The following is a 14,029-nucleotide window of genomic DNA, read 5'->3' as shown; positions in this document are numbered from 1 at the left end:
AAATAAGTTGGCGTGCAGGTACAGCAGGCAGTGAAGAAAGCTAACGGAATGGTGGCCTTAATAACAAGAGGATTTCAGTATAGGAGAGGTTCTTCTGCAGTGGTTTAGGGCTGCATCTGGAGTATTGTGACCACATCTGAAGTATTGTGTACAGTTTTGGTCTCCTAATTTGAGGAAGGACATCCTTGTGATTGAGGCAGTGCAGCATAGGTTCACGGGATTGATCCCTGGGATGGCGGGACTGTCATATGAGGAAGGATTGAAAAGACTAGGCTTGTATTCACTGGAGTTTAGAACGATGAGGGGGTTCTTACAGAAACATATAAAATTATAAAAGGACTGGACAAGCTAGATGCAGGAAAAATGTTCCCAATGTTGGGCGAGTCGCTCTGGTGCAGCAAGAGAGAGTCCGGCCTCGTTGGAGATGCTGGTTTTCAAGGTGCATCATCTGCTGGCACATGGCAGTGAAATATCCCATGGCATCTGTCCTGCATAGGAGCTGGGGAATATTCCCCAATGTTGCACCACTATTACACAATTGAACTGATGCTGAGATAACTCAGCAGGACAGGCAGCATCTTTGGAGAGAAGGAATGGGTGACATTTCGGGTGGAGATGGTCTCTCCTTCTCTTCAAAGATGCTGCCTGTCCCACTGAGTTACTCCAGCATCTGAGGTTCATTTAAGGCTGAGGTGAGAAAAAACTTTTTTACCCAGAGAGTTGTGAATTTGTGGTATTCCCTGCCACAGAGGGCAGTGGAGGCCAAGTCACTGGATGGATTTAAGAGTTAGATAGAGCTCTAGGGTCTAGTGGAATCAAGTGATATGGGGAGAAGGCAGGCACGGGTTATTGATTGGGGCCGATCAGCTATGATCACAATGAATGGCGGTGCTGGCTCAAAGGGCCGAATGGCCTCCTCCTGCACCTATTTTCTATGTCTATGTTTCTAAATGCCTTGGTGTATGAAGGCAAGCATACCAGATACCTTTACCTTGACCCTAGCCACTTGTGTCAATACTTTCTGGAGCTATGAACCTACACCCTGAGATCTTTCTGTATAACAACACTCCTAAGGTTCCTGCCATTTACATGGCATAGGGGAATGAGATTAAAGAAGCCAATTTAATATGAAAGTGCCCATTTAGTGAATCACTGCTGCTAGCTCCCACAAATAACCAGCTAATGATTGAGCAGCAATGAATTTTGTTCCATCAGTCTGAATTTGATTCTAACCCAGGATTAGATATCAATGCTCCAATATAATTTACGCCATACAAGCATCATTCTAACTCTTTAACAATTTTCTTTGGTTGGAACCTGACCTTCCAGCTATGAGTCCTGTCTGGAATACTGGTTCTAGAGAATGAATGGGGAATAATGAAATTGTACCAGGTTTTGGAGAGATATATGGCACAGATATTTGCCCCACTGAGTCTGCGCGAACCAGCGATCCCCGTACACCAACACTATCTCACACATTCGGGATAATTTACAATTTTACCAAAAACAATTACCATACAAACCAGTATGTCTTTGGAGTGTGGAAAGAAACTGGAGCACCAGTAGAACATCCAGTCATGGGGAGAACATAGCATCCGCAGTCAGATTGAACCATGGTCTCTGGCACTGTGAGGCACCAACTCTACAACTGCGCCAACATGCCACCGTAACCATGAGTGCGCAATCTTACTGAGGATGTTTCTGCAGCAACCAAAGACTACCGTGCTGTACACATAGAGAGACACAACCCAGTCAGATTCACATGCAAGATGGACAGTGAAGAGAGATGATGTGGCTGAATTGTTGAACCTCTCTAACTTGAGTGACTGTTAGCGTGAAATTAATGCCTGACAACATTACCCATGTCCAGGAGTATTTTTTTACAGTATGGCCATTGCAAATATGGAAAACTCTCGCTATGACACTATACTTGCCTGGAGTTAACTGGAGCAAGGCTGATGCTCTTGAAGATAATTGGCACAATGTCAATGGCAGAGTGTTTAAGCTGCACGTCTGCCATAATTTAAATTGAATGGCAGCGCAGGTTCCAGCAATGGTTCCTCCAGCTTGAATGAAACAATAACCAGTGAATACATATAATAGATTTATTGGTAATAATTTTATTTCACACTTGTTTTAGAGCACAGAGAAATTGGCAATCGCGTCCCAATTCTTCCACCTTCAAAACACAAAATCCATTAAATCACAAAATCCACTCATTCAATGATCACATTGAGACTTGCCATTGTTTTGGTCCAGGTTTATTTAGTTAAATTTCATGTCTCCTGCTTTAATAGAACAGGCCACCAGATACTAATCCAGTAACGTAACCATGATGCACTGGTTAACACTCCCTCATGATGTAACAGTTATCTTAAAGTCCCATTGTACCGTTAACACAGGCATGAACAAAAGGAAGCTTTCGCCAAGATCTTAGCACCAGGCTGGCATGAATATTTGTCATTTGAGGCGATGACTCCTTCAGTAGAGATGGTTTGATGACGTGGAGAGGTGTTGCATTCCTCTGCTCAGTCTTAGCTGAGGTGCACTGCTAACTGCTAACCACAATGACATGAGACACCACACACGCCTGGCGGATCTCCCTCCAGTTGAGCCAGTTGGATTTTTAAGACAATCTGCTAACTTTTTGTTCATTCTTTTGTGTCACAGCTTCTTTTATTTTAAGTTTTGGTTGGCTGATTTGAATGAACTGGAAGATCAGCACTTGATGACATTTAAAAGGAAAGATGCCCCTGAATGCACACAAACTGAGCAGTGATCCCATCATCCGACAATGAACCAAATATTGCAGGGATCAAGCTGCTGATGGCTAAACAAACTATTTTCCTTTGTGGAGTTAAAATTGTAGGTGTATTTTCTTAAATGGTTTTATAAGGGGAAGGAGAAAAGAGTCATTGTACAGAGTCAGATATAAGTGCACCGCAATTCTTTCAGTTACCGTTGGCTAAACCGAGAGAAGAGGTATAGCCCACCGATAAGAACAAGGCCGCGCATTCCAAAAAACATTAGCATCAACACCGCAATGACGGACATGACGGGTTCGATGACTTGATTTCCCAGATTCCAGCGTGGAAATCCCATGTTGATCAAACGTTGATTTGCATCTGCAAACAGGGATTGCCCTTGGTTGACAGGCCCCATGTGAGGCTGGTTGGTGTTGTCTGCATTACGGGTGAAACCCTGACAAAACAGAATGGAACAAGAGAAAAATCAGCATTCTGCCACGTTTCAAACTGATTCCAGGAATTCACTCCCCATCCCCAATGAGCCCAAGGGAGCTATCTGGACCAGTTCAAATGGCAGTGAGGAAACAATCACAGTAGCACGGCTGAATCTGGAGCAAGAGAGGCCTCAATCTATTCCGCATTCTCAATCCAGCATTCATAGAGCTCATGGATGAACCTGCACCCTTTTACTCAATTTCCTTCTCTCAATACCTGTGCTAAATCAGAATCTGTCTCTCTCTCTCAGTGTCATTGTGGGGATCTATGCCAGGGAAATAACACCTGCTTTAAGATAATAGAAGCAGTAACAGTGCATGGGTCTCCATGTGATACCCGAGTTCCTGTTGGCAATGCCGCCACAGATCCCAGTACATCTGCAAGTTCCCAGTAACTCAACTTTAACAGGAACCCTTCAAACCAGTGCTCAATCGCATTTGTTGCAGAAGATGGGGCAAAGGGTCTGTTTCAGTGCTATATGATTTTACCACACCAAGATGGCTGCAATTTTATATCATCCTCTTAGTATGTTACCTAATAATCCCGATGGCTTGCCTCCAAATTGCAGTCAATGTCCCTTGGACTTAGACTCCAGCAATTGGATTTGCTTTCCTCAGCCCACAATGAACAAACCAAAACCAATGCATTCGTCCTGTATTAGTCCTACAGTTATATATGGAACCAAAAACAAGACAGCAGTTCCTAGCTATTAGATCCATTTGCATCACTATTCAATACAAATGTTGTGATGAACTTGCACCCAATATAAGTCAGGTATGTGCACTGGGAAACGGTAGTGTTCCTATCAGGAATAATCTTAATGTGGATGTAATTTCTGCAGATTAGTTACATCAGACATTAATCATTTGTCAAGAAGAGGTACAATTTACAGAGTTGATGTGGACAAGCTTTTCCCTTTGAGAATAGGGAAGATTCAAACAAGAGGACATGACTTCAGAATTAAGGGACAGAAGTTTAGGGGTAATATGAGGGGGAACTTCTTTACGCAGAGAGTGGTGGCGGTGTGGAATGAGCTCCCAGTGGAAGTGGTGGAGGCAGGTTCATTGGTATCATTTAAAAATAAATTGGATAGGCATATGGATGAGAAGGGAATGGAGGGTTATGGTACGAGTGCAGGTAGGTGGGACTAAGGGGAAAAAAATTTGTTCGGCATGGACTTGTAGGGCCGAGATGGCCTGTTTCCGTGCTGTAATTGTTATATGGTTAAATGAAATATTATCAATAGATCGCAACATGTGAGCTTTGTTATTAATTTATAATTCAACAAGGAATTCAGGATATTTGTAGTCCATGATCTAAAGTGCTCTAGCTGGCACATACTTTATAGAATTCATTAAAAATGCATAGCAGCAGTTTGCAGTGTGAATGGAGGAAGTGGAAAGAGGAGAGAGATTTAAAGAATCCACAATTTCTTAATGCAGCTTCTCCCACTCAATGTTCTCTTGGGGAACGTTAGATTGTGGTGGATGGCACTTGAACACGAGTCCAGCTCCAAGGGTAGTTTCTTAGAATAAGGAATAGGTCATCTATACTGAGATGAGGAGAGATTACCACTCGAGGGTGGGGAATTGTTGGAATGTTTAACCTCGGGAATTCTTGGACATTGCATTCATTCAAAATTTATGAGATACCTGGATTGAGAGGATGAACAGATACGGGGATAGTGCAGAAAAATGGAGTGGAGACAGAAGATCAGCCATGATCATGATGAAGAGCTTGAAGAAGGATATGGGCCAAAGGCAGGTCGGTGGGACTGGTGTAGATGGGACATGTTGGCTGGTGTGGGCAAGTTGGGCCAAAGGTGTAGAAAGGAACTGCAGATGCTGGTTTAAACTGAAGATAGTCCCAAAATGCTAGTGTAGCATCTCCGGAGAGAAGGAATGGTGACGTTTTTGGTCGAGACCAAAAGGCCTGTTTTCACGATGTAAGACTCTATGACTCTAAAATAGGGCAAGCTCCTACGGATTGAGTGGCTCCTGCTCTCTATTCTTACATTCTCATGCATGGCTTGGTAATTAATGGTTTAAAGCTGTAGGATAGAATCGTGAACTGATTTTTATTTACACGGATTTGCGATTTCAATTCATGGCCTGAAGGGATGATAGTGCAATACAGTCACAACACACAAGGTACACAAAAACTTGAAATTAAAAGTGAAAACAAAAAGAAAAAAAAAGCTACTGTTATTTCCCCGGATAGCGGGACTGTCATATGCTGAGAGAATGGAGCAGTTGGGCTTGTACACTCTGGAGTTTAGAAGGATGAGAGGGATTCTCATTGAAACATACAAGATTGTTAAGGGCTTGGACACGCTAGAGGCCGGAAACATGTTCCAGATGTTGGGGGAGACCAGAACCAGGGGCCACAGTTTAAGAATAAGGAGTAAGCCATTTAGAACGGAGATGAGGAGACACTTTTTCTTAGAGAGTGGTGAGTCTGTGGAATTCTCTGCCTCAGAGGGCGGTGGAGGCCGGTTCTCTGGATGCTTTCAAGAGAGAGCTAGATAGGGCTCTTAAAGATAGCGGAGTCAGGGGATATGGGGAGAAGGCAGGAACGGGGTACTGATTGTGGATGATCATCCATGATCATATTGAATGGCGGTGCTGGCTCGAAGGGCCGAATGGCCTACTCCTGCACCTATTGTCTATTGACTGTTGGCTGGCTGCCGTGTGAACAGAGCCTTCACCGAACAAACATACACAACCCTGGTCAGAGGATTCTAAACTAGAGTTCCCCCCTCCCTCAGGTTCACCTTTGTTCTCCCACCATCCCCATTGTCTTGAAACAATTCAAATAAAACTTGTAAAAAAAAACAGCTTAAATATTTGACAAGGAACCATTTGTTGTTCTTCATCAATGTGTGATCTCCTCTGTCAGGAACTTTGTTGGTTACTCCAAGAGAACATGGACTTGCTGGGCCATACCACACACACACACACAAGAGTGAAAGGGTGCATCACTTATAGATGCAAAGAGCAAGCTTTTGAAGGAATACCTTGTGTTGGAATGGGGATTTCCTAGTCTCTTCTAACTAGAATGCCAGCAGTCACGGAGACCTGTGCCCCTGAAGTTGGGGACGAGGGAAGGCAGGGAGATTAATTGTTGTCAACCTCAAGTGATGTCAGGATCCCATGGATATGTGGGGTTCTTGTTTGAAAGCGTTAGGACACCAAATGTAACAATTTAAACAAGATCTTAACTTGTTCATTCGGTCGAGGCAGGAAGTGGGCAGGGTTGGAAGTGCAACGTTGCATTTTGTGAGCGCCATTCGATGCTAGTAAACAAGTTGTGAGGGCCTGTTCGCACTAGGATGGGTGACCGAGAAAAATCGCTCCACCCTCCCCAGCGTTATGCACCGACCTGCCGGCCCCTGTTGAGCTCCTCTCGGCGCGGAGGCACCTTCCTGACCCGGGGGTCGTCATCCTGCACAATGTCTCCGTTGGCCAGGATACGAACCATCCTCCCGCACCGAGGCCTGGGGAGGGGGAGAGGGAGAGAAGGGGAGAGTTGTTAAGGGAGCTGGCCCGCAAGCGCTGCAGCGGACGCGTGTGAAACAAACAAGCTCCTGAGCCCGAGTCCTCTCCGCTGGCAGCGAGTGAGCGAGCGAGCGGCTTCGGCCGTGCCCAGCAAAGAGCAAAGATACTATAATCTTTGGTGCCCAGACACAACCTCTAGGATCTTTGCCCAGCCACAGAGCAGGGCTGAGAGGAAATGCGAGTCATCGCAGGGTGTTACAGGGAATAAACTCCGAGCGAGCTGCTGTGTTCCCTTCCGCAAACTCTCCGCTAAACCCAGTGTGTGGGTCAGCGCTTAGCAGACAGAGCTGAGCCATCCCCTTACTGCACGGACTCCCCCGCCCGCTACCTGGTCTCTTTTAACTGAAAATACATACACAACGGTTGCTAAATGAAACACGGTGGTTCATTTTATTCTGTTCCAAACCTCACCCGGTTCACAGGGACAGGAAGGGAGGTTTGAGGCTGCAAGAGGGAGTGTTTGCTCCTCTAGTATATATGGTGGTTTTCCCCAGAAATTCAATCACGCCGCTGAATGCGCCCGCCTCAAATGGAGAGCCAGGAAACTGATTTTCAACTGCATTCCTGGTGCGTTTCGCCCACCCCTGTACACCATCCTTTAAGCAATGTTTTTAGTTCAGAGATACAGTATGGAAACAGGCCCTTCGGCCCACTGAGCCTGTGCTCACCAACAATTACCTGGGCACTGGTGTTATATTACACACTGGGGACAATTTACAGAAGGCAATTAATGGAGCACTCAGAGAAAACTCATGCGGTCACAGGGAGAACGTACAAACTCCGTACAGACAGCACTCGGTCAGGATCGAACCTGGGTCTTGCGTTGTAAAGGGTCTGTCTCACTTGGGCGACCTGATCTGCGAGTTTACCCTCGACTCATACTTGCAGCGTTATCAACACGAGGTCTTCGGAGGTCTTCGTAACTCTCCTTCATGCTCGAGAGTGGTCTCCGCGTACTCCAGGCCACAGCTAGGTCGTGGCGGGTTTTTTCAATATGTTAAAAAATGCCTGCGAGTAAAAAAAGGTCGCCATGGAAATAATCAATACTTTTTTTACTCGTAGGTTTAGTAGGTCATAGTAGGCCGGCATGTTAGTCGTAGGTAATCGACAGTAGTCGAAGGTAGTCGTAGATAGTCTTCATCATAGTCGAAGGAGATCGAAGGAGGTCGTCTTCACTCACCACTATTCGGTGTCCATTTTCCCGAAGTTAGTTGTCGCTAGTCATAGCTAAACGAAGTTGGTCATCAACATGTCATTATTTCAAACTCTTCTAAACTCGCCAATTAGGTCGCCCAAGTGGGACAGCCCCTTAAGGCAGCAACTCTACCACTGTGCCGCCCACAGTTTGGAAAGGTCAGTATGGGATTCGCAATTTCAGGCAGCAGTCCCCCTGTGTGAGGTGTACTAGCTGACTAGCATTTGGAGATGTTATGAAAGAGAGATAGAAATGTGTTACAGAAAGGCAACTCTTTCTTTGAACATTTTATCTGATGTATTTATCTACTTTTATCTGATGTATTTATTGTGGATTTCAAGCACACACATTAAAAGCACCAGTGCAGGAAAACTGCTGATGGTACTCCCTCGAGGTTTGTGCAACTGATTTAGTTTTGTTTAGAGATACAGCGTCGTAACAGGCCCTTCAGCCCAACGGGTCCATGCTGACCAGAAATTGCCTGTGCACCAGTTCTATCCTACACACTAGGGACAATTTAAAAGCCAATGAATCTACAAACCTGCACGTCTTTGGGATGTGAGAGGAAACTGGAGCACTCGGAGAAAACCACGCTGTCACAGGGAGAGCGTGCAAACTCCATGCAGACAGCACCGGTAGTCAGGTTCGAAGCTGGGTCTCTGGCATTATAAGGCAACAACTCTACAGTTGAGCCACTGTGTTGTCCTGCTGTGTTACCTGAATCTGTTGTACACCAGCTGTCCTGTCCTCCATGAGTTCTCTTGACTCTTCTGACTGAGTGACAGTGGTTGTGCGAGATGTGCAGTGGCAGAGAGTGGATATCAATGCAGGCGGTTTCCATTCACCCCCTGAAATACGAAGCTAATCGCATTTGTAGATTGTTCCCGCAGCCTGGGCAGGAGAATAAGCTCCTGCTGCAGAAAATGTATCTTGCCCACATCGCGACACACTGGATTTGTGTGCTCACAAAATGGAACGTTGCACAATAAAGCTTGTGTACAACTCCGACCCTTATCTGCAGCCTGTTCAAGTCACTCTACATTTTCGGCATGGCTGCCCTGGAGAAGGCCCAGACTTAACCCCCTGTGACAGAGAGCGGAGGCCACACTGAATAGTAATTCACAAGTCTATACATCTTCGACAAACTTGAGCACATGTGTGTCGAGGAGCCGTCTCCAAGTCAAGTCAAGTCAAGTCCAGCTGCTCTGCATAGTTACAGGCCCACTCTAAGGAGTTTCATGCCTTGCCAAGAAACCATTTCTTTCTAACGAGATCTAATTTGCACTGAATAGAGGCACCAATATAGATGACATTTTCATTGCAATCTAACAAGTGAAGAAATTCAATTATAGCCTGAAAGCTTCTTTCTAATGGGGTTCCCCCTCTGGTTTGTATCCAAATTAGTTTGCATATAAAAGCCACCCAGACATCCATCAAGGCACAGAGAAAGCAAAGGAAATATTTTCTTTATATTTTTATACAACAAACGGGTTTGAATAATGTGACGAGATTTCCCGCATTGAACAACGCACCGGCCCTTCAGCTGTATATCTGAGGTCTTCAGTCATTGAGGTTGAGAGCAACAATCTTTTATACAGTGTTGCAGTCAGTTAATGTCACTTCACCGATGCAGCTTAATGAGAAAGTGACATTATGGAGGAAATGTTTGTTGTCACGTTTCACTCTGGAAAACATGATCCTCAATTGCATTACAAATAGAAGTATAATACACTTGCACTTCTCGACATTTAAAACAGCTGTGAGTTAAGCACACAGCCTTGAGATGCACTGGTGTTGATGGTCAATGAGGAGGCTTTGACCAAAGGAAAGGCTGAAGTCTCCCTCTTGTGTCTGAATGGGGTAGTGTTGCTGATTATTGCTGATAATGTCTGAAGAAGGGTCTCGACCCGAAACGTCAACCATTCCTTCTCTCCAGAGATGCCGCCTGTCCCGCTGAGTTAATCCAGCATTTTGTGTCTATTACTGATGAATGTTTGGAAGACATTCTGTGGTTTTGATGTGGAGTCAAGGCCACAACATCCTGGCCACACACTCATCTCCCTGCTACCTTCAGGTAGAAGGTACAGGAGCCTGAGGACCGCAACAATCAGGTTCAGGAATAGCTACTTCCCCATAGCCATCAAGCTATTAAACTTGGCTCAGACAAAACTTTGATTATTAATAATATTATCTGTTATTTGCACTTTATCATTTTAGTTATTCATGTGTGTATATATTTATATTATAGTATATGGACACATTGATCTGTTTTGTAGTAAATGCCTGCTATGTTCTGCGTGCTGAAGCAAAGCAAGAATTTCATTGTCCTATCAGGGACACATAACAATAAACTCACTTGACTTGACTTGACTTGAGTCGAACCCATTTCCGTTGGAAAGGTGTGTGTCCATGTTGGTTCACACTCGGAGTGATGTGCCCTTGTCCAGCTGACTTGTTACATAAATGGCACAGAAACATTGGAGACAGCCAAAAAGAGTTCAGAAGGATAACTTCCAATGTAAGAGGTTGTAATTGACAGGAATCTTGCGCTGACAAGGAGGTTCTTTCTCTGCAAGAGAAATCGAGAGGTGACTGTTCAAGAATATAAGATTATGAAAGGATAATGGTGTATATGGAGGAAGAATGTAGGGGGATGAGATTACGGGACATAAACATACCAATGGACATAGACATGCCAATGGTAGTTGCCAATAAATCTGAGGAATGATAGAAATCAAAAATACTGTCCATGGAGCAAAAGAACCAGCAGGAGAATGCTATTTGGCCCATCCCTGTTCTATCATTCAGTAAGATTGTGGCTGGCCTTTTACTTAATACCATTTTCCAGCACCAGCGCATATCCATGAATTCCCTTTATATCTAATGATCAACTGATTTTGGCCTTGAATATCCTCGAGCTGAGCTTGAGCTGCCCTCCAGTAGAGAGGTCCTTAGAGGTCCACATTCCTCTCAGTAAAGAACTTTTTTCATCTTCATCTTCAATGGTTGATCCTCATAGTGTGAGGTTCAATTCCACATCCAACCTGTCAAACCTCTGAAGAATTCTGTAGATTTCAATGCGATGACTTCTCATTTTTCTGAACTTCAGAGAGTACAGGGAATATTAAGGTGAGTAAAAGATCAGCTTAATCTCTGCTCATTTAATGGTGCATTTGGGACCAATTAGCAGAGATGCATTGAAGGGGAAGCTGACAGGAATAGAAAGATCTATTGATCCCGAGCGTGTTGAAAAGATGTGGAACGAGGCTTGTGCAGAGTTACGTACACAAGCAAGGATCTGTAGGGCTGAATGGCCTGTCTTCATACTGTACACTTGATATAATGGATGATTTCAACAGATGAAAGCTTTACCCATTTCTTGGCAGGGAGCCAATCTGCTCTCCGGGAAGGTTGAACATCACTCCCAGGATCTGGGGTAAAGTTAAATGTGAATGAGCAGATGTTTAATATAATATAGTAAAAGGAGGCCGACTCCACACAGGAGAGACGAATCACAGGCATAAAGATATTTTGGTGGCTATTATTCCTCTCAGATCGCATTACAGTTACGAACAGGGATGTCGGTTTCTCATAGGTACACAAAAATGGTGGAGAAACTCAGCGGGTGCAGCAGCATCTATGGAGCGAAGGAAATAGGCGACGTTTTGGGCCAAAACCCTTCTTCAGACTGATGGGGGGTGGGGGGAGACGGGGTGAAGAAAGGAAAAAGGAGGAGGAGGAGCCCGAGGGCTGTGGGAGAGGTAGGAAGGGGAGGAGACAGCAAGGGCTAACAACATTGTGAGAATTCAATGTTCATGCCACCAGGACGCAGACTCCCCAAGCGGAATATGAGGTGCTGTTCCTCATGTTTATTAAGGGTTAGCACTATTAGGTATATTTAAGGTGGGCAGCTGTAGATATATGCTCATCAGCTGAGGAACTTCCTGTTTAATGCTCAATTGTTTAGTTCTTTACCTTATATTTATTTGCTCCAGATTCAGAGTCAGATTCTCTTTTGTTGAATTTCGAAGTAAAATATTGCTTAGCTCTTCTCCCTTTCCCTGTTGTACTGTGAGAGGGTGGAGCCAAACCCTGACACCAAATTCCTTTGGCCCCTCATATCAATGGGATCATTCACTTCATTATCCCATCTTGTTTCACTTATCTTCCTGATCTACCTTCACGTTCCCATCGCTCAACCATGCCTCGCCTCCCTTCCCCCCTTCCACCTCCCACCCCTCCCCAGCCCCCTCTCCACATCTTTCTCTCTTTCTCAGTCATTCAGTACTATGTCCCAATATCCCTGTCACTTTCCTCCTGTAACTTTCACTTAGGGTGGTTGACGGTTGACTAAGACTGATGGTGGGCTGAACGGCCCAATTTCATGCTGCATCTCTCTCTATGACTATGACTTTCTCATCTCCATACTCTCACCAATCCCTCAGTCCTGCTCTTGACCTGGACTTTGATGTACTCCTGCTCTCCCCATTCTGTTCCTATTCTTTTAGCCATGTATTCTACCAGCTCCTTTTTTCACACGCCCTCCTTCTCTCCCTCCAGTATTGCCCAACAATTGGTGTTGGGACCTGTTTTATACCCACACATATATCAACAGCACCATGAGTGATAGGCCTATGTTTCCATCGGTAATTGGCTTTGGAAGAGCTGTTGTTTGAAGTTGTATTGCAGCCCATCTCTCTTTCCAACACAAATGCTTTTATTGAGTGAGCACTCTGAAGGTCAGAAAGCCTCTGGCAACTTTCCTGAAGCCTCCCACGCTGGCATTTTTGGAGCAATCAGAATTCCGAACCAGTCCACATTGGAAAAAGGTTGTTGTGCAGCTGAGATGTTTACAGTTGAATCAGTTTTAGTAGCAGTTTAATCAATTTTAATATCAGCTGCAGCACAGATTCAGGCCATTCGGCCCATCTGTCCCCTGTTTATGTAAGCCGACTCGGCCTCACCCCACTCCACCAGCAGATCCAACGACACAGTCTTAGTTCTAGCCTATTTGACCAGTCCAAGTATCCATTACTTCATGTAATCAAAGTATTGATAAGACCATGAATTATTTTAATCTTCCATTGTTGACAATTCCTGGGCAGATCCTCAGCATCAAACCACATCCCTGAATTGGATGATATTGTTACAGTTCATGTCCCTCTAAGATGAAGTTAACACTAAACTTGCAAGTTCAAGGGTGAATATCTTGCGCCAAGTCTCACTCGCCTCGCACTAACATGTTGATTTACTTTAGAGATACAAGACGGAAACAGGCCCTTCAGGCAACTGAGTACACACCAACCATAGATCACACTTGTTCTCTGATATCATACTTTTTCATCTATTCCCTACACCTTAGGGACAATTGATGGAGACCGATGAACCAACAAACTCACATGTGTCTGGCAGAAAACCAGAGCACTTAGAGGAAACCCATGTGGTCACAAGGTGAACATGCAAATTCCACACAGACAGCACCCAAGGTCAGAATCGAACCTGGGTCTCTAGTGCTGTGAGACAGCAGCTCTACCAGTAACGCAGAGGGAGAACAAAGAGGGAAGAGCCAGAGACTTTAAGATTTTGCCTTCCACCACAGTGAGGAGGTGTTTGGTGAACTCACTGTGGTGGATGTTAAATTTGTGTTGATTGTGTGTTTTTGTCATTTTTTAAATTATATGTATGACTGCAGGGAAACAGAATTTCGTTCAGACCGAAAGGTCTGAATGACAATAAACAAATCTAATCTAATCTAATCTAATCTAACCCCACCCTGGCCATCCTCTTTTAGTATTGATTCCTGGCCCAATCCCTCCACCAGTTTAATCGAGTCATGGTTGGCCATCAAACACCCATTTACACTACCACCTATAATGGGATTCTTTAAGTTAATCTACCAAATGGCTGTGGGGTCCACTATCAAGTGGCACTGGGAGGCTGAGAGCTGTGTGATAACCTCTCAAATAGTCAATTGATGGAATGTTTAAGGATGAAATATTAGTGACATCTTGCAAATATTATAAATTAATTTTGTG

At 44.5% G+C, this 14,029-nt stretch overlaps 1 protein-coding gene across 2 annotated transcripts; it reads right to left on the bottom strand.

Annotated features, from left to right (window-relative positions):
* Positions 1–2,091: 2,091 nt before the first annotated feature.
* LOC129712975 (protein FAM241B-like) lies at positions 2,092–7,174 on the bottom strand. Of its 2 annotated transcripts, none has more exons than XM_055661800.1 (3): positions 7,156–7,174; positions 6,624–6,738; positions 2,092–3,201 (listed from the first exon to the last, which is right to left on the bottom strand). In XM_055661800.1, the coding sequence occupies exons 2-3, from the start codon at positions 6,720–6,722 to the stop codon at positions 2,956–2,958; spliced, it is 345 nt and encodes a 114-aa protein (XP_055517775.1). In that variant the 5' UTR covers positions 6,723–6,738; positions 7,156–7,174; the 3' UTR covers positions 2,092–2,955. The 2 variants fall into 2 exon arrangements, with proteins under 2 accessions (XP_055517775.1, XP_055517776.1); XM_055661801.1 differs by lacking the exon at positions 7,156–7,174 and adding an exon at positions 6,933–6,951.
* Positions 7,175–14,029: the final 6,855 nt, after the last annotated feature.

The sequence above is a fragment of the Leucoraja erinacea genome, chromosome 34, assembly GCF_028641065.1.
Source record: "Leucoraja erinacea ecotype New England chromosome 34, Leri_hhj_1, whole genome shotgun sequence".
Taxonomy (NCBI): Eukaryota; Metazoa; Chordata; class Chondrichthyes; order Rajiformes; family Rajidae; genus Leucoraja; species Leucoraja erinaceus.
This window is presented reverse-complemented; position numbering and strand designations above follow the sequence as displayed.

Excerpts from the sequence above, each read along its gene's own strand:
- LOC129712975 (XM_055661800.1), bottom strand. The coding sequence starts at position 6,722 with ATGGTTCGTATCCTGGCCAACGGAGACATTGTGCAGGATGACGACCCC. Across the intron at positions 3,202-6,623 it reads AGCTCAACAGGGGCCGGCAG|GGTTTCACCCGTAATGCAGA; the intron begins GTCGGTGCATAA and ends CTGTTTTGTCAG.